Source organism: Hyperoodon ampullatus (assembly GCF_949752795.1).
Source record: "Hyperoodon ampullatus genome assembly, chromosome: 9".
NCBI classification, from domain to species: domain Eukaryota; kingdom Metazoa; phylum Chordata; class Mammalia; order Artiodactyla; family Ziphiidae; genus Hyperoodon; species Hyperoodon ampullatus.
Genome location: NC_136922.1, coordinates 94,159,048 through 94,178,815, shown reverse-complemented (window position 1 = coordinate 94,178,815; position 19,768 = coordinate 94,159,048). Strand labels below are relative to the sequence as shown.

Here is a 19,768-nt window from a genome sequence, read left to right as displayed (position 1 = left end):
TTTTGAAATAAGTGCAGACAAAACGTTTGATCTTGTGTAGGAGCTCTGAGCTCCAAAGCTCCTGCACTGCTGAGCTTCTGGGACTTCTGGCCACCGGTCTTTGTAAACTTTAGAGATAAGACCTGTGGGCTACCCTTCCTGGACTCTCCCGCACCCCGTTCAGCTTGCCTCTTTCCCCTTTTAATGTCTCCTCTATGGAAACTGGCATTTTATAGTAATCCTGTGTTAATTTCTCTTATGCACACATCCTTTTCTCTGCACTGCCAACTCGTTTTGGGGCCTGTGTGTGTTTCACCTTAAATGTAGTCCTCCTGGGTGTTGTTGAGAAGCAGCTCCAGAATGAGGTGTTTCAAGCTGAGATGGAGCGCAAACTGGCCCAGCTGCTCAGTGAAGTTTCCACCAGAAGGCGGATGTGGAGAAGGGCTACCATCGCTGCCGGGAACAGCATGGTACAGGTAAGAAGAAGGCCAAAGGAGTGGGGAGGGGAAGGAGAGAGAACCATCTAAAAATGGGCTGTATTTTCATGCAAATGGAAAATGCCAGGAGAAAATGCTGCTAAATAGACTGATTGCTATCATAGGCAGCCACTGAATGTGTCAGCATTTCAGTTCCACTGGAGTCTAGACAGATGTTTCCCGAGTCCTTAGTAAGGGTCCGTACAGCAAATGGCCTTGTGGGGACCACAGCAAAAGAATATATAAGTGGGTTGCCGTACCATTGGATGACCTGATTTTTCAAAGAGTAGTTTTTTATTTATTTATTTATTTTTTTTTTCCGGTTCGCGGGCCTCTCACTGCTGTGGCCTCTCCCGTTGCGGAGCACAGGCTCCGGACGCGCAGGCTCAGCGGCCATGGCTCACGGGCCCAGCTGCTCCGCGGCATGTGGGATCCTCCCGGACCGGGGCACGAACCCGTGTCCCCCACATCGACAGGCGGACTCTCAACCACTGCGCCACCAGGGAAGCCCTCAAAGAGTAGTTTTTTAATTACCAAAAATGTAGTCAGTTTTATGGAATGGTAAGCATTGTTGATAGCGTCATAGAGACAAATCGTGCAGCTGGAAGAGACCTTGAGAGGCCGGAAGGAGGAAAATGTTCCGCCCTCCATTCTGGCACGCTGTCCTCTCTGCCTCCTGCCAGCCCTGCTTTGTCTCACGTTACCCAAATGGCCTTCACTACGTAAACTGGCACAAAGTTACAAATGACAGATTCATTTGAATCCCAAAGTGACCCCTTTAAAAATGCACACACTCAGAGAGAGCTGGAGGTTGGGCTGTAATTTCTTCCCATCTCCATGTGAATTACGTTATCTTGGATTTTTTTCTTTACCAAATGCTGACTTGTAGAGCTAGGAAAAAGGGATATTTAGAGCTATGGCGTTTCAGAGACAGGAAGCCAGGGTGAAACCCTGGTGTGCAGGGGTGGGGAGGTTGGTGGTTTAGAGGCTTTAGAGAGAGAGATGTGAAGCTGACACTGGGTAGGGGAGCTGGGCAGTTTGTGGAGAGCTGATATCATCATCATCCCTCAACCCTTTTACCAAGTTTTCCCCTGTAAGTGTTGCTCTTTATTTTCCCTCCCAGAAAGGTGGTTGTTAGGTTTCTAAAATAGTTCCCTTGCCGGATGCAGTAGAATATAGGGAAATTTAAAAACTCATTTAAAAATTGAGAGCAATATTAAATAACCATAAAACTAAGAATAAAAATGAAAATGAATTATAAAAGCCTTGCTTTATTTAGCGGCTCTGGCTTCACAGAGCTCAAGGTCTGGGTGGAGGTTAATTTATGCACATAAAACAGTTACAGAGTACCATAAAACTACAGAATGAGATGCTTGTTTAGTTCTGCAAGTTCCCTGAGATAGAAATGCGGGATTCATGGAAGTTGACCAAACCATTCCAGACTAACGGTGCCATCTGATGGATTGCTTAGAAACCGTTCCCTACGTCTCTTCCCCTTTAGAATGACCAAGCATGAAGATGTAGATAAGAATTTATGTACAACAGTACAGGCCTCTTCATCAAAACAAAATGTGTAAAAGTGAAAGTACTGGAACAACCTAAATGTCGAGCAATTGGAGAATGGGCAAAAAAATTGCAGTGAAATCTTTTTATGTTGGAAAATCCCATTATCTTTTTTTTTTAAATTAGTGAGTGAGTATAGAAAAAAGCTCAAGTGAAGAGAGGCTACAAAAGAATGTGTGCAGGGCTTCCCTGGTGGCGCAGTGGTTGGGAGTCCGCCTGCCGATGCAGGGGACACGGGTTCGTGCCCTGGTCTGGGAGGATCCCACATGCCGTGGAGCGGCTGGGCCCGTGAGCCATGGCCGCTGAGCCTGCGCGTCCAGAGCCCGTGCTCCACAACAGGAGAGGCCACAACACTGAGAGGCCCGCATATAGCAAAAAAAAAAAAAAAAAAAAAAAAAAAAAAAAGAATGTGTGCAGTATATCCAAATATTAATACACAAATCATGAAAAAAATAACAGGAGGAAATATGCCAAAATGCTTACAATGATTTTCTTTGATTGAATTTCAGGTGATTTTTGTTTTATTCTTTATAGTTATTTTTCATGTTTTTCAAAGTTTCTCCAACGAGCATATAGTTCGTATAGTGAACACGTGATTTTAATCAGAAAATATTTTAAAAAATGAAATTGAAAATGTTGCCCCAAATGATGACTCCATTATACCATGGTTTTATGGATTCTAGATATGAATCTGATAAGAAGTCATCTAGAAAGGATGCTGGGATTAGATTTTACTGACTGTTACTTTCAGATCGGAGAAGCTTATAGAATTTTTTTAAAAATAGATTTATTTGGCTGTGTTGAGTCTTAGTTGCAGCATGTGGGATCTAGTTCCCTGACCAGGGATCTAACCCGGGCCCCCTGCTTTGGGAGCGTGGAGTCTTAGCCACTGAACCACCAGGGAAGTCCCTAGAATCTTTACTCAAGGTGGCTATCACTGGATATTTGGGTATATGGTTTCTGCAAGAAGAAGCATTTCTAAAACTTATCAGAACTTTAAAATGGAATAAATAGGCATGTAGGTAGAGGGACAGGTGGATATAATCTATTGCTTTTCAGTAGCCCTTTATAGTATTCCATTCTGAAGGCTAATAAAAATGAACCACTGCAGCACAGTTCCAGGGAAAGAAGTAGGTGGTTAGGGAGCAGAAGTGGTCAAGGAACTGGACTAGAAACAGCAAACAGAGGGCTGAACAGGTGAGCCGTTATCAAGATACAGAGTTGTAAAGAACAGGTTCTCCAGGGATGAGAGTTTGGACCTGTGTTAAGGATCTTTATACATGATCTGGAAGTAGGCGTTCACAATGAAATCATGAAATAGTTGATTTGACAGAAGTTTCCAGTGGTGAAGAAGGAGGCCAGCAGCTGTGTCCAGAGCACAGGGCACTATTACAGTTCTGTACATGTGGCTAGAAAAGTAGCAGCTGCATTTTGCCAATGGCAAATGTAGAGACCAAACATTCAAATTACGTGTACAAAATAGAGGGCTTGGAGTTATCGTTGATCTTTCTCTCAGAACGTCAGTCCACCATTTTGCTGCAGTCTAAAAGGGGCCATAAATTTGTTGCATATTACTAAGAGAAATAGCAACAAAATAGAAAGCTATATTTATGCAAAACAGTGATATATCGAGTGTACTAGATTCTAAAGTACTAATGTAAGAGTACTTCACTGTTAACACCAGAGGGATATAAATTTTGGGACAAATCAGAGTACTGTTTGACCCAGCAGATTATGAATTTATGAATTTTTTTCCAGCTTGATTATGATATAATTGACATATAACATTGTGTAAGTTTAAAGTGTACAGTGTGATGATTTGATATATGTATATATTGTGAAATGATTACCACAATAAGATAACATATCCATCGCTCACATAGTTATCTTTTGTGTGTGTGTGTGTGGTGAGAACTTTTAAGATCTACTCTCTTAGCAGATTTGAAGTATGCAATACAGTATTGTTAACTATAGTCACCGTGCTGTACTTTAGATCCCCAGAACTTTATGGCTGGAAGTGTACCCCCTTTGACCACCATCATCCATTTCCCTTACTCTCCACCCCTGGCAACCACCAGTACACTCTTTCTGTGAGTTTGGCTTTTTTAGATTCCACATATGTGTGAGATCATACAGTATTTGTCTTTTTCTGTTGGACTTATTTCACTTAGCATAATGCCTTCAAGGTTCATCCTATGTAGTTGAGAATGACAGGATTTTCTTCTTTTTTATGGATGAATAATATTCCACTGTGTGTGTACGTGTGGGTATGTATCATGTATCATATCACATTTTCTTTATCCATTTGTTCATAGATGGACAGCTAGGTTTTTTCCATGTCCTGCCTGTTGTAAATAATGCTACAGTGAACATGGGGTGCAGGTATCTTTTCAAGATAGTGATTTCATTTCCTTTGGAAATCCCAGAAGTGGAATTGTTGGTCCATATGCTAGTTCTAGTTTTAAATTTTTGAGGAACCTCCATACTGTTTTCCATAGAGGTTGTACCAGTTTACATTTCCACCAACAGCGCATGAGGGTTCCCTTTTCTCTACATCCTCACCACCACTTATCTCCTGTCCTTTTGATAATAGCCATTCTAACAGGTGTGAGGTGATATCTCACTGTGGGTTTTTTTTTTTTTTTTCGGTACGCGGGCCTCTCACTGTTGTGGCCTCTCCCGTTGCGGAGCATAGGCTCCGGACGTGCAGGCTCAGCGGCCATGGCTCACGGACCCAGCCGCTCGGCGGCATGTGGGATCTTCCCGGACTGGGGCACAAACCCGTATCCCCTGCACCGGCAGGCGGACTCTCAACCACTGTGCCACCAGGGAAGCCCCTCACTGTGGTTTTGATTTGCATTTCCCTGATGATTAGTGATGTTGAGCACCTTTTCATGTACTTGTTGGCCATTTCTATGTCTTTGGAAAAATGTCTATTCAGATCCTATGCCCATATGTTACTCAGATTTTTTTTTTTTTGCTATTGAGTTATATGAGTTCCTTAATATATTTTGGATATTAACCCCTCATCAAATAATGATTTATAAATACTTTCTCCCATTTCATAGGTTGCCTCGTCATTTTGTTGACTGTTACTTTTGCTGTACAGAAGCTTTTTAGTTTGATGTAGTCCCATTTGTTTATTTTTGCTTTGTTGCTTGTTCTTTGGGTGTCTTATCCGAAAAATCATTGCCAAGACGAATGTCAAGGAGCTTTTGCCGTATGTTTTCTTGTAGGAGTTTTATGGTTTTAGGTGTTTCCATTTGGAGTTAATTTTTATGAGTAAGATGGTGTCCAGTTTCATTCTTTTGGATCTGAATATCTAGTTTTCCCAACAACATTTATTGAAGAGACTATCTTTTCCCCATTGAGTATTCTTGGCTCCTTAGTCACCAGGGTCTTTTGTGGTTCCATATGAATTTTAGGATTGTTTATTTCTGTAAAAAAAAAATGCCATTGGAATTTTGATAGGGATTGCATTGAATCTATAGATAGCTTTGGATAGTATGGACATTTTAACAGTATTAATTCTTTTGATCCATGAACATGGGATGTATTTTCATTTATTTGTGTGTTCTTCAGTTTCTTTCATCATGTCTTACAGATTTCAGTATACAGATCTTTACCTCCTTGGTTAAATTTATTTCTAAATAGTTTATTTTTTTTGAGGCTATTGTGAGTGGGACTGTTTGTTTCTTTTTCAGATACTTTGTTATTAGTGTATAGAAATACAACTGATTTCTGTATGTTTATTTTATATCCTGCAACTTTACTGAATTCACTTACTCATTCTGATAGTTTTTTGGTGGAGTCTTTAGGGTTTTCTATATATAAGATCATGTCATCTGCAAACAGAGTTGGTTTTACTTCTTCCTTTTCAATTTGGATGCCTTTTATTTCTTTTTCTTGCCTGATTGCTCTGGCTAGGATTTCTAGTAATGTGTTGAATAGGAATAGTGAGAGTGGACAGTCTCATCTTATTCCTGATCATAAAGGAAAAGCTTTCAACCTTTCACCATTGAGTACAACGTTAGCTGTGGGTTTGTCACATATGGCCTTTTCTATGTAGAGGTATGTTCCTTTTATACTCAGTTTGTTGAGAGTTTTTATCATGAATGTATGTTGAATTTTGTCAAATGCTTTTTTTGCATCTATTGATATGATCATGTGGTTTTTATCTTTCATTTATTAATGTGATGTATCATATTTATTGATTTGCATATGTTGTTGAATCTCACTTGATCATGGTACGTGATCCTTATAATATGCTGTTGAATTTGATTTGATAATGTTTTGTTGAGAATTTTTGCATCTGTATTCCTTAGAGATATTGGCCTGTAGTTTTCTTTTTTTATAGTGTCTTTACCTGGCTTTGGTATTAAGGTAATGTTAGTGTTGCAAAATGAATTTGAGAGTGTTTCCGCCTCTTCAATTTTTAGGAAAATTTTGAGGATTGGCATTAATTCTTCTTTAAATGTTTGGTAGAATTCATCAGTGAAACCATCTGGTCCTGGGCTTTTCTTTGCTGGGAAGTTTGTGATTACTGATTTAATTTCCTTACTCATTATTGGTCTGTTCAGATTTCCTATTTCATCATGATCCAGTCTTGGTAGGGTGTATATGGCTAGGAATTTATCCATTTCTTCTAGGTTGTCAAATTTGTTGGCATGTAATGTTCATAGTAGTCTCTTTTAATCCTTTGTATTTCTGTGATATCTGATGTAATGTCATCTCTTTTATTTATAGTTTTTGAGTCCTATCTCTTTTTATTGGTTAGTCTAGCTAAATTGTCAATTTTGTTTATCTTTTCAAAGAACCAATTCTTAGTTTTGTTAATCTCTTATATTGTTTTCCTATTCTCTATTTCATTTATTTCCATGCTAGTCTTTATTATTTCCTCTCTTCTGCTAACTTTGGGCTAAGTTTGTTCTTCTTTTTCTAGTTTCTTGAGGTGTAATGTTAGGTTATTTATTTGAGATCTTTCTTTTTTCTTGATTTCATTTATAGCTGTAAACTTTCCTTTTGTAAGTGCTTTTGCTGCATCCTGTAAGTTTTGATATATTGTGTTTCCAGTTAAATTTGTCTCAAGATATTTTTAAAATTTCCCTTTGATTTTTTTTTTTTTTTTTTTTTTTTTTTGGTTCACTGGTTGTTCAGGAGTGTGTTGTTTAATTTCCAAGTATTGGTGAATTTTCAAGCTTTCCTCCTATTATTGATTCTAGTTTCATACTGTTGTGGTCAGAAAAGATACTTGATATAATTTCTGTCTTTTTGGAATTGTTGAGACTTGTTTTGTGGCCTAACATATGATCTGTCCTAGAAAATGTTCCATGTGCATGTGAGAAGAATGTGTATTGTGTTGCTACTGGATAGAATGTTCTATATGTTTGTTAGGTTCATTTGGTCTATAGCATTGTTCGAATCTGCTGTTTGCTTATTGATTCCTGTCTAGATGATCTATCCCTTTTTGAGAGTGGGATATTAAAGAATTTATGGTATTTATTATTTCAAGAGCAGTGGTTCTCAACTGGGGATGACTTTGCCCCCCAGGGTACATTTGGCAATGTGTGGAGACATTTTTGGTTGTCACAACTGGTGAGGAAGGGCATGGCTGTTGCTACTGGCCTTGAGGGAGTAGAGGGCAGAGATGCTGCTAAACATTCTACTATACTTGGGATAGTCCCCCACATCAAAGAATTATCTGGATCAAAAATGGCAATAGTACTAAGGTTGAGAAACCCTGCCCTGGAAGAACAGGGAGAAGATGCTAATAGATTTGAGAAAGGATTGGCTAGAACCATCACTAGTTTCAGAGAACCAGGAATGTACCTAACCATTATGGTTGGTGTTGGGAGGACAACAGTGCCCTCCCATGACCTGTTGGAGCTGGTTGATGGCTATTCTAGGCTGGACTTGGTATGTTCTGTGTACCCTGCTTGCCCCTTAGTCTCAGAGAAGACTTCGAGCAAGACAAAGCACATTTGTTATTCTGCACAGAGGAACTTTCATTTTTTTTTTTTTTTTTTTTTTGTGGTATGCGGGCCTCTCACTGTCGTGGCCTCTCCCGTTGTGGAGCACAGGCTCCAGACGCGCAGGCTCAGCGGCCATGGCTCACGGGCCCAGCCGCTCCGCGGCATGTGGGATCTTCCCAGACCGGGGCACGAACCCGTGTCTCCTGCATCAGCAGGCGGACTCTCAACCACTGCGCCACCAGGGAAGCCCGGAACTTTCATTTTGACTGTTCTTCTTTCCATCAAGAGAGCGTCTTGGGCATTCTGGGATCTGGAATGGTGTAATGACCTTATTAGGGATAGGAATAAACCCTGACTAACACAGTCAAGATTGAGTGCCCTAAGAAAGGGTGTCTGGAAACGTGAGCTTCTAAAGTGCTAACAGTTTCTGTTATCTTTCAGGTGGTAAATGTGTCAAGGCTCGAGGGAGATGATAATCCCGTGCAGCTCATCTACTTTGTGGAGGATCAAGATGGAGAAAGACTCAGTGCAGTCAAGTCTTCAGATCTGATTAACAAGATAGATATCCAGAGAGCAGCCATCATCTTGGGTTACCGAATTCAAGGAGCTGTTGCCCAACGTAAGTGGGTGAGGTGTGGCCCCTCACAGTCATCTGTGCTGTGCTGGGGTCAAAAGCCAGTCTTTTTCGGACAATAAACTCTGAATTTAAAACATTCTTTTGTGTGCGTAGTAGATATAAGAGGTCAGTCATTAAAATTAATTTGCCAAGACCTTCTTTATTTTGATTGCATGCAGTTGTATCATTCGCTGTTCTTTTTCCTACCCAGCATTTTATATTCATAGTGTTATAGTGAGTTTTAGTAGCTTGAGTTAACTTTAATAATTTTCCTCTCCTCCTGTACTATTTAAAAAAATTTTTGTCTTAGGTAAAATAATGTGTTTTCTCTGTATATATTCCAAAATCTTACATGTCATATTTTGAATGTTGATGGGGACAGTGAGTCACGCAGGAAGCTGGGAGGTGCCCTCTGCATTTATTGGCTTCCTTCTGGGTCTTTTAACACAAAGAAGTCCTTGATTCTTACCCTTTTCAATCCTGTTTCTCTCCCACCCTGTCCTCACATCACTCATAATTTAGAAAGAGGTATTTTGGTATTTCTTTATTATTGTTGGAAGAGTCTAGGCTCCTGCTCCCCTGGCAATGGCTACTCTCAGTGCCGTTTTTCCCCAACTCACAGATTTTGGGTATTTAAAATTAAGAAAAGGAGAGGCATGGAAGAGTATATTTCTCTAAATATTCCTTTATGAATCAGACTACTATTTTAATGTGGGTGTTTTTCCTTTATAATCCTGGGAGCAATCCTTGTAAGAGCTCAGAGAAACTTGCTCCCAACAGTAAAGGGATAACTAAATGTTTAGAAGGAATTTAGCATCAGAGAGTGTTGAAAAAATCCCGAGAAACTTCAGCAATGAAGGCAGTTTTTAACAAATGACAGCTTTGAAATTATCCTCCATGATGGAATGTCCTTTGTAAGAGCTATACTTGACCCTGGAAACTAACCAGGATGAGGGCTATGGGCACACTTTCTCCATTTTATAGGTGATGATGGGAGAGTTGAAGCAAATAACCATTGGTGCTTGGTGTTTGTGTGTTTGAGATATGATTGTATATTAGTGTGTTCTGTTTCAAAGCAGTGAGAAAAAAAATAATGAAGCATTTACTTGTATTTCTTCATATATGACATTTCTGATTGTTGGAGAAGTGCCCCACTCCAGCTAAGCACTTCACTTTTTAGAAAAGATTCCTTGCAGTAGGCTCTGGGCACCTTTTCAAGACTCCTTGCATCTGTTCTTGCACTCCTCTTGCCTCAGTTTCAGGCTGAAAACCAACAGTCCTGGGATTGGGAGCCTAAGCCAACACCAGGGCCAGCCCCAAAAGAGCTGCGGACTTGATGTCAGGCCCTCGTTTTGACAAGTCACAGGGTTTTACTAGGTTAGAACTAAGAAGACGATCCAGTTGTCTCAGCTCCTCGGTTTGGTTGTGTCACTCCTATATTGTCAGCTGTTTTCATGCAAAATGAACTACATATACAAACTATATTCAGGTCAAATTAAAAAATGCAAAATTTTAACCCTTTGCCACTTTCTCCATTTCCCGCATAGTCTTTGCTTTGTGATTTGTGCTTCTTTCGTAGTGCTTGTGCTTGAGAGGGCTTGCTCCCCTCCCTGGTCACTGTCTAAGGGGCCTAAACCCAAACTTAAAGATGCACTAAGCATCTTTTTATTGTTACATCTTTGAGTAAAAACTTTCTGATCCCGTAGCACGTGTTAACCATTAGAGGATATGAAAAGAGCGTAAAAGTTAGTCCCTGCCCAGCAAGACTGATACATATTTGAAGAGACAAGGCTTAGAGTCATGACCATATTAATGAGCAAAGTGGTATAGTATATCAGGATGATACATTTATGTAATAAAATGCATTGTAAAAGAATAACGAGGTGCCATTTACAAGACCAAGACAACCAAGGACAAAAGAACTTAGACAAGGGGAATCTAGTGTGGTCATGGAGAGGTCATTGTGAAGTGGCCCTAACGGATGAGAGAGTTGGGCAGGGAAGGGGGGCATTTTGGTTTTCAGAGCCTGGTGATTGGATCCTGAGCTTTAAGAGGACCTGGGAAGCAGTTTTAAGAAGAGCTGAATCTTGCGAGAGGTTGAGTACGGAATGAAGAGGATGAGGGCCCAGGACTGGGAGGCCGGGTTAGGGAGAGGAGCTGGTGAAGGAAATTAAGGAGGACACAGTAATTGAAGCATGATCGTCCAAGGCCATGAAAGATGGGGGGCTGAGGCAGGGGAGGGGGTGGGGAGGTTGGGGAGTGGAGGATTCAAAATAAGTAAGTTGATTTAATGTAATTTAAAAATTGACAGCTGGTATAGCAGTTTCAGTTAAAAGTCATGTTTTAATTGAAGGGTTGAGGGAGAGATCTGGGTAAGGAAATGAAGGCAGTGCTCATAGACAGCTTACTGGGACTTCTGGTTTTGGGTATGGCAACATTCCTGCAGTGAGAATTTAGGGAGGGACCTGGTAGAATCAACTGGACATCAGGAGACGTGGAATAAACCTCACTTTACCATTGACTTAGCCATGTTCCTTTAGACACGTCGTATATGTTACTGTGATCCCTACTGTATTGTAGGTGGAATGTGTTGTGTTTGTTTACTGCGTCCCATTCCCTGTCATCAGGAGACCATAGTCTCTCCCCAGTTGTCTTGAGCTGAAATGACGGGGGCTTTCGGGGTTTCTCATGGAAGAGGGCACATTTACTGCCCAGAAGGGCTGTCCAGTAAAGGAATGCAGAGGACTCACCGAGAGACCTTCCTTCCTCATCTGCAGCTGTGGACAGGGTGAAGAGGCCGTCCCCTGAGTCCCAGAGCAGCAACCTCTGGGTCATTGTGGGCGTGGTCGTGCCAGTGCTGGTGGTGATGGTGATCGTCATCATCCTCTACTGGAAACTCTGCCGCACGGACAAATTGGACTTTCAGCCTGACACCGTGGCCAACATTCAGCAGCGTCAGAAGGTAAGGGACAGACCCCTGCCCCCGTGTTCACATGAGCGTCTTGTGGACTGGGGTAGGGCAGGTCAGGCTCCTGGTCCTGAAGGACAGGGGAGAGAGCTGGTCAGGAAATCTTTTGGCTTTAGTGGTGGTGTCCCTTTGCCTCCATGTTTGCTTAGAAACCCAGGTCTTCTGTAGTATTAAATACATGCCCAGAAAATGAAGCCGTGTAAAGGCTTAGCAATGCTGTGGGCTCTGAGTTCCACTGTGATTTTATTTTTGAGATGTTCAGTTAGAAGATCACATCCATTCTGTGTATGAATTCTGATCTATTTTAACCCTGGATATTTTCAGAGAACAAGAGCCAGGGAAGATTTTCTTTGATCTATGTATCTATTACTTTCATACGCAACTCTGCTGGCCGGCTTCTTTATTTTCCGTCCACCATATTGCAAGCCTACTTGTCCACCTTGATCAAGACCACATAATCATTAAAAAATGGTAATACATGCCTTAAACATTTTAACTTTATACACACACACACACATATATATATAATTAGTCTTTATTTGATAATCTTTAAAAAAAATTTGGAGTATTAGTCTACCAAAAGGAATTCTGTGTGGTCTTGCTTGTGAAGAAACAACGCACATAAGGCATCAGCTGCAGTTTCCTGTTTGGGTTTCTTTAGGGAAGAGCAAAGCAACCTGAGTACAAAATTTTCTAGATTTTTTTCAATATCCCCCCCCTCCTACCCTACTCTGCAGTCTTTTAGAGTTAATTCTCCTGCACCTAATTTGACAGCAGTTTCTTTTTTCTTTCTTTTTTTTTTTTCCAGCAGCTCCTTTTCTATGTCTTTCCAAGGCATTCAATTTAGTTTTTATGGTAGTAGCAGTTCCCTTGTCACACTTAGGTTTTGATAGTTTCTGCAGTATTTGTCACATACCAATTTCAGAGCGAAGACATAGCCTCTTGGTCAGTATCCAGCTCCCCTGGTGAGCAAGAACATGCCAAGTAAGAGAAGAGCTCATTAGGTGCAAACATTGAGCTCAGCACGCAGGTCAGCCACACGCAGGGCGTGGGAAGTGGTGGTTGTGGACTCTGTTTATTAACATGTACCCACTATGGGTCTCACACATTTAGAGGACTCACTAGACTCTAAAAGTTTGCTAAGAAAAAGCAAGCCCGAGGCAGAAGAACAAGAAATAAAGGATCGCCCTATTAACCTTTTAATTTTACTCTGATTTTCTGGGTATAAAAAAATTCTGCACATTATCAACCTAGACCTGATGGATGAAAAAAATAAGTATTATTTTAAAATTGATTTTGTTTGTAAAAGTAAATGAAGAGCATTCTTTTTCTTACAAATTAAGTAAGAAATGCAAACTCTTGATTAAATTGCAAGCTTATGGTTACCCAGTATTTTGGAAGCAGTTTCTACTAAGGTTATATTTATTACCTGTCTTCATTTATTATTTACATAGTCTGCTAAGGTCGTTTTGTTGTTAGACTGGTGAATAGCACGGAAAAAACCTGGAAAAAAGTCCTTACTATACCAAGTGATTCACAGTGTGAATTTCATCGTAATGAGATCAACAGTAGGTTTGGAAATGCTTTTGTTCTGGTGAAAAGAGTGTTGTTACAGAGAGATTTAACCAGTGTAGATGGTTATATATTTAGGTCAGTAATGTGCCGTGCTTCCTAACATAAACACTCCTGTGGAAGCCCATCCATTGTCTGTTACTTCAGTAAACTATCAGAGGACAGCATCCCTTGAGTTCACAGCAGACTATTCCGCAAGCTTTCGCCTTCTCCCACTTTTACTTCTGAAAGAGTCTCACGTCCCAGATGTTGCTGTACATCAAAATGGACAGTTTCCAATAGAACTTCAAGCCTTTGGAGTCTCTCTTCTGCAAGTGCTGCCTGGATTTGTGCATTCCCTTTTACAGCATCTTTGCAGGAAAGGCCTTCTGCATGGAGGACTCCCTGAGAGAACAGGTGTTTTCTGACCCTGTTAGGAGCGTAGCAGGGTCTTTGTTTTGCTGGCAAAGGCGCTCACCATATAGATCTTGTCATGTTTTTTTTTTTTTTTGCGGTACGCGGGCCTCTCACTGTTGTGGCCTCTCCCGTTGTGGAGCACAGGTTCCGGACGCACAGGCTCAGCGGCCATGGCTCACAGGCCCAGCCGCTTCGCGGCATGTGGGATCTTCCCGGACTGGGGCACGAACCCGTGTCCCCTGCATCGGCAGGTGGACTCTCAACCACTGCGACCAGGGAAGCCCCTTGTCATGTCTTTATAGTGAGAAAATGATGATTTCTATTTAGTTTAAAAATAAATATCTCTACTTCATAAGCGTTTCTTCTAAGATTATCTGGCAATAGTGAAGGGCCTCCAGCCTATTCCTTGGAGCAGTTTGCAAAGATACTGTCTTCCCTATGACTGCAAGAGCTCTTTTTCCTTCTTGTGCGGCTCTGTGTTTTCTCTCTACGCTCTGCTCACCCTGCCCCCTGACGGCGCTTCACCACTACTCTCTGAAATCTTTTAGCAAATCCCAGAGCTGCAAACATCTGGAAACGATAAATCTGCTGACCCAAAATCCACACCCCCTTCTTCTTGTAACCAGAAGGAAACCTCTTCATATTGTCTGGGAGTAGATTAGTTTTGAAATATGATGAGAGAGGCCATTCTGTCTTATTCTGAAGCAGGGTCTTTTAAAATTTCTAGTGAGAAAGAAAAAAACCCCTAACCCATGTCTTTCTTTTATCTGTATTCCCTTTAATCTGTAGCCCAAAGGCATCCCTTTTTTACTGCTCCCAGTAAAATTGCAGCTTGGACCCGCCTCGCCCTTTTGAGGTTCTATTTAAAGACATGAATGGCGTTGGCTAGATGCTGCCGGCCCTGTGGAAACTTGTTCCTTCTGCGGGGGACAGTCCACACCCCCTGGTTGGCCTAGGACCCTGGTTCCTAGCCGGCTGGCACTGTGGGCAGCCAGATGGAGCTGCCTCAGCCACTGCCTGTTCATTCACCAAACACTGAGCATTTGCTCTCAGACAAGCAGGGCTGGGCTGGGTGACAAGCACAGACAACATGCGATCCCTGCCTTCGAGGGCTTTCATAAGGGAGAAGGACAAGCAGCTAAAAGCTGACACGCAGCAGCGTAAGTCTGTCCAGGGCGCTGAGGGAGTACGGGCAAGGGGCAGCCACCCCTGCGTCTGGAGGTTGCGGAGGTGAAGTGGGCCCAGGCAGGAAGGATGGAGCAGAGGTGAGTGGAAGGAGGGGCAGAGCCCAAACCGAGGCCACGGAAGTAGGCAAGAGCCATTCTTGGAGGGGTTTATGGGACCTGTCACGGGGCGGAGGGGATGCTGTAGGCCCTGGGAGCCACTGGGGGGGGTCTCGGGTTCGGGGGGGCTTGGACACATCTGTGTTTGGAACCGCCACTGAAGGGGCTCAGCGGCTTGAAGCGAAGCTCCGAGAGCGTTTCTTCCATCTGAGCCGAGTTCATCTCCTCCCGTTCTGCAAGGATCCTGGTAACACCGAAAGTGTTGGTGGTTTCAGTGTACCCACGTGATTTGCTGCGGCCTGGGGGCGGGAGAATCTTGGAGGACTGCTTGCCACCTCCTAGACCTCAGGGTGACCAGTGGCCCCATGCTGGGCTGCAGTGGAGACCCGCAGATGGCAATAGGTTCGCCTTGTCTTCACCTCCTGAATGGAAGCAGCATGGTGGCTGTAGTGACTTTTCACACACCACACCCATCAAATAGCAAATGCTTAAATAATGGCTCTCTCTTCAAGGCTGCACATTTTTATTCAGCCACTTTGGGGATTTGCTCTGTGGTTTCTCTTGTCATCTTAACTGCTCCTTCCCAGGGGTTCAGGCTAACCCGAGTACTGGGGACTTCACTCTGTCGTGTTCCATCTGGGTTGCATTATATTTATGGCTTACATGTTTTAAAATTCATCAGGCATCTCTCCTGTTACTTGGCTGACCTGCTCTACCAGCCCACCCTGACTTGTCAGCGACATATTCCGATGAGATACAGACAACGGGGTCTGTCCCTTTTGTGATATGTTAAAGAAAGAAGGAACAAAAGAGCCGTCTTTCCTCAGAAAACCTGGGTCCTAATGGGAATATTGAAGGCACTAATGAATTGTGACTCTTTTATAAAATGCTGATTGACGCTTATTTTGCATGTGGAGGCTGGAGGCACAATACAGCCAAACTTAACTCTAGATTTTTTTTAAGACTTGGAAAAACTAGAAAAAGTGTTCCAGAAAATAAGGATGAAACAAAAGGAGCCAATTCCATAAGTGAGGAGGACAGTGTTTTCTCTAATTTTTTCCTTCTCTGTAGACGGCTTTTGTTTTGTGTGTAAGCAAAAAAATTTCTATTGTTATAGAAGGAGGTGACTCACCCATCCTGAGACAAGTCAGGGATCTAATGAACGTATTTAAAGATATTAGTCGGGGGGCTTCCCCTGGTGGCGCAGTGGTTAAGAATCCGCCTGCCAAGGCAAGGGACACGGGTTTGAGCCCTGGTCTGGGAGGATCCCACATGCTGCGGAGCAATTAAGCCCGTGTGCCATAACTACTGAGCCTGCGCTCTCGAGCCCGCGAGCCACAACTACCGAAGGCAGCACACCACAGCTACTGAGCCCGGGTGCCACAACTGCTGAGCCTATGTTCTAGAGCCTGTGAGCCACAACTACTGAGCCCACGTGCCACAACTACTGAAGCCCGTGCGCCTAGAGCCCGTGCTCCGCAACAAGAGAAGCCACTGCAATGAGAAGCCCGCGCGCTGCAATGAAGAGTAGCCCCCCGCTCGCCGCGACTAGAAGAAAGCCCGTGCACAGCAATGCAGCCAAAAATAAATAAATAAAATATAATAAATAAATAAACATAAAAAGAAAACTAACCGCATTTCCATAAAGACAAGCAAAAAAAAAAAACCCCAAAATTTAAAAAGATACTAGTCAGAATTAACAAAAGCCAGCAGGACTTTAAGGCTATAACGGATGTATATTTCATATGACATCTACCCTTTTCTTGGTTCCCCACAAAATCCAGTAAGTTTGGTGCTTCAGCTGACCTTTTTGAAACTCATTCAGTCATCAGATATTTATTGAGGGTTTACCACATGTCACGTCCTGTTGCTGAATTACAAAATTTTGTATCTAAATTTATATCTATAGCTTTATCTGGTCTCTGAGAACTCTCAGCTGACTATATTAACTGCTTGACGTTTCATTGACCAACAGCAATAACATTGCTGTCAATCTCATTTGCATGGTGCCTTGGCATTTATGAAGCATTTTGACATTGTCAGGGAGGAAGAAATGTTCTAGGTTTTCCTGGCTGATCTACAAATTAAATTGACCTGAGACAGGTTAACAGGAGGAAATCACAGAAAGGTTTAATAACATGTATACATGGGAGAGACCCATGTATAGAACTGAGTAACTCACCAAAATGACCAAAACCCTCACCTTAAATATCACCTTCAGCTAAAGACAAAAGAGGATGTTGGTGGTGGTTTGGGACTTCAGAGGGGAGGAAGGCAGTTCACATGGAGATGGAAAAGCAAATGTTTGCTAAATGAATGCCTGCTGGGCCAGTCAGAGACAGGGGACGCAGAGAGGAGTGGTGATAGCTCTCTTTCTGGAATAGGTCCTCTGTCTGTATTCTGTTAGGCAGTTGGTGGGGGAAGGGAATATCAAACTTTCTTCCTGAGTCTTTTGGGCCTTGATTGTTTTCAGCTTGAAATAATCCGCATGCCAGAGAGACATTTGGGGGTAGCAAATTCTGTTTCCCTGTGACATATACATATGTACAATATGTTTCTTCCATGAACCTGAGATCGTGTCAGGGAAGGCATTTAGTTCCTGGACTTGGGTACAGACTGCACCAAGGAAGCAGTGCTGTCCATATTTTTCCCTTATCACTTTGGAGACCTTTGTTTAGAGGAGGCAATCTGGGGCTCCTCCTTCAATTTTGATAAATCATCTAAGTTGCAAAAGAGGTGATGTGGATGATTAAATGACTGTTGATTATATCTGTTATTCTTTCATTTATTTATTTAAATATTTATTTATGTATTTTTGGCTGTGTCTGGTCTTAGTTGCAGCGCTTGGGCTTACTTGCCCCGTGGCATGTGGTATCTTAGTTCCCCGACCAGGAATCGAACCTGCACCCCCCTGCATTGGAAGGCGGAGTCTTAACTACTGGACCACCAAGGACGTCTCTATTGTTTCATTTAGAGGCACCTTATGGAGCTAAAATGAGGTGCAGCTGGGGTAGAAGCAGACACATGGATGACGGGTGTGCTACTTCTGTGAAGTAGGAGAAGGATTCTTCAGAAAGGAGAAACCAAAAGTTTATATACAGAAGTTGTCTGTTTGGAATTTGATTTCTTTAAAAGGGCCGCATGCCCCTAGGAAGGTATACACCCTCAGAGGTTTGGGGAGCCCAGCTGAAGATGGCTGGTAGGTCGGGGGGAGTCATGGAGCTGCAGGTTTGGGCTCATTGTTTGGGAAACAGCGTTTGTGAGCCGAGGGCTGTGTGCCACTCACAATCTGCCCGTGTGGGGTGAAGTAGACTGCTGGTAACACGATATCATTAACTTAGAAAATATAGGCACGCCAGTCCTTGCCTTTTGTTTCTGAGCAGTATCTTTGTGAACTCTATTTATAGTAAGTTCTGTCCCCCTCTGCTGGCATAAGCCATTATTGCAGGCTACTTTCCTTCTACCCATCCAGCCTAGATTTTTAGTGCTAAAAGACCTTAAGAGATCACAAATCGAAGCCACTGATGTTGTCACTCATCTGTGCATAAAATTAGCACAAATACGCCAAAACCTTTCACTTCTACATGCAGTATATTGTCTAGAACAGCTCCTTAGATGGGTTAGCCTTTGTCTTCTGAATGATAGGACTCTCTGTGGGTGTGGAATTCAGCCCGATGGGGCTGAATTGCATGTGGGGCTCCTCCCAAGGAGACCCTTGGGACAACTACTAATATGTGGTTTGTTTTCCTCTACTTTGTAAGCTCGAATAAAGGAAACGGTTAACACCCACCTCTGGTACTTTCAGTGTCACCAAAATAGTGCCTCACCTTTATTGCCCACATTTCTGTTCCTCTTCAGACCTCTTTCTGTCTTAGCACAGGCCTAGAAGCTGACCCTGGACTCTGTGGTCACAGGGCTCACAGGGTTTTTGTTGTGGGTTTGCTTTTGGTACTGGGTATCCCCTGGTAGGGCTTCTGCATCCACCAGTGTGAGGGGTGCACTTGAGAAGACTCCTCTCTCCTTCATCTTTGTGCCCCCATTACTTCCATTGGCCACTGCTTTCTAGAAATTCTTTATTCCCTTGGCTTCTGTTACATTGAAGTTTCTAAATTCTTCTGTTTCTTTGAAGTCGCCTATTTTGTTCCTGGCTTCCTTTTCCTCCTCTTAGCCGCAAACTGTTAGATGTTCTCCAACATTTTATCCATAGGCTCTGTTTTCATCTTGGAAAAATCTCAACTCCCCTACGTGTCACCTTCTATACAGATGCTCTCAAGGTCACACCTCCAGCCTGAGAGTTCCCCCAAGCTTGTCCTCTGTTTCCAGCTACGCTGAGCTACTTTTCTCTTTTTTTTTGTAAAGGTCAAGTTTTTTTTTTTGTTTTTTATAAATTTATTTATTTGTTTATTTTTGGCTGCATTGGGTCTTTGTTGCTGCGCGCGGGCTTTCTCTAGTTGTGGCGAGAGGGGGCTACTCTTCGTTGTGGTGTGCGGGCTTCTCATTGCGGAGGCTTCTCTTGTTGCAGAACACAGGCTCTAGGCACACGGGCTTCAGTAGTTTTGGCACACAGGCTCAGTAGTTGTGGCTCACGGGCTCTAGAGCACAAGCTCAGTAGCTGTGGCGCACGGGCTTAGTTGCTCCGCGGCATGTGGGATCTTCCTGGACCAGGGATCGAACCCATGTCCCCTGCATTGGCAGGCGGATTCTCAACCACTGCGCCACCAGGGAAGCCCTGAGCTACTTTTCTTTGGAGCTTTTCCTGCCATCTCAAACTAAGCATGTGTGGAGCGAAACCTGTCTTTTTACCTCTTTGTCATCATTCCTTCACAACTCACCTTTTTCTCTTAATGTCACGTCTACTGTTCGGGATACCCTGAATGTAGCTTCATGTCAGCACTGGAGTCTTTCTCCCCTTTGCCTCTCGGGTCTGTCTTCAGCTTCCATGT

The 19,768-nt window shown here is 42.8% G+C and overlaps 1 protein-coding gene across 2 annotated transcripts in view; it reads left to right on the top strand.

The window, feature by feature from the left end:
- Positions 1 to 19,768, top strand: part of KIAA1549 — a gene marked incomplete at its 3' end in the record, with an annotated part of 152,234 nt that overhangs the window by 77,417 nt on the left and 55,049 nt on the right. For both annotated transcript variants that reach the window (XM_079710863.1, XM_079710862.1), the window contains exons 8-10: positions 307 to 455; positions 8,432 to 8,609; positions 11,384 to 11,568. In XM_079710863.1, coding sequence (XP_079566989.1) covers positions 307 to 455; positions 8,432 to 8,609; positions 11,384 to 11,568 — 512 coding nt within the window. The remainder of the gene's footprint in view (positions 1 to 306; positions 456 to 8,431; positions 8,610 to 11,383; positions 11,569 to 19,768) is intronic.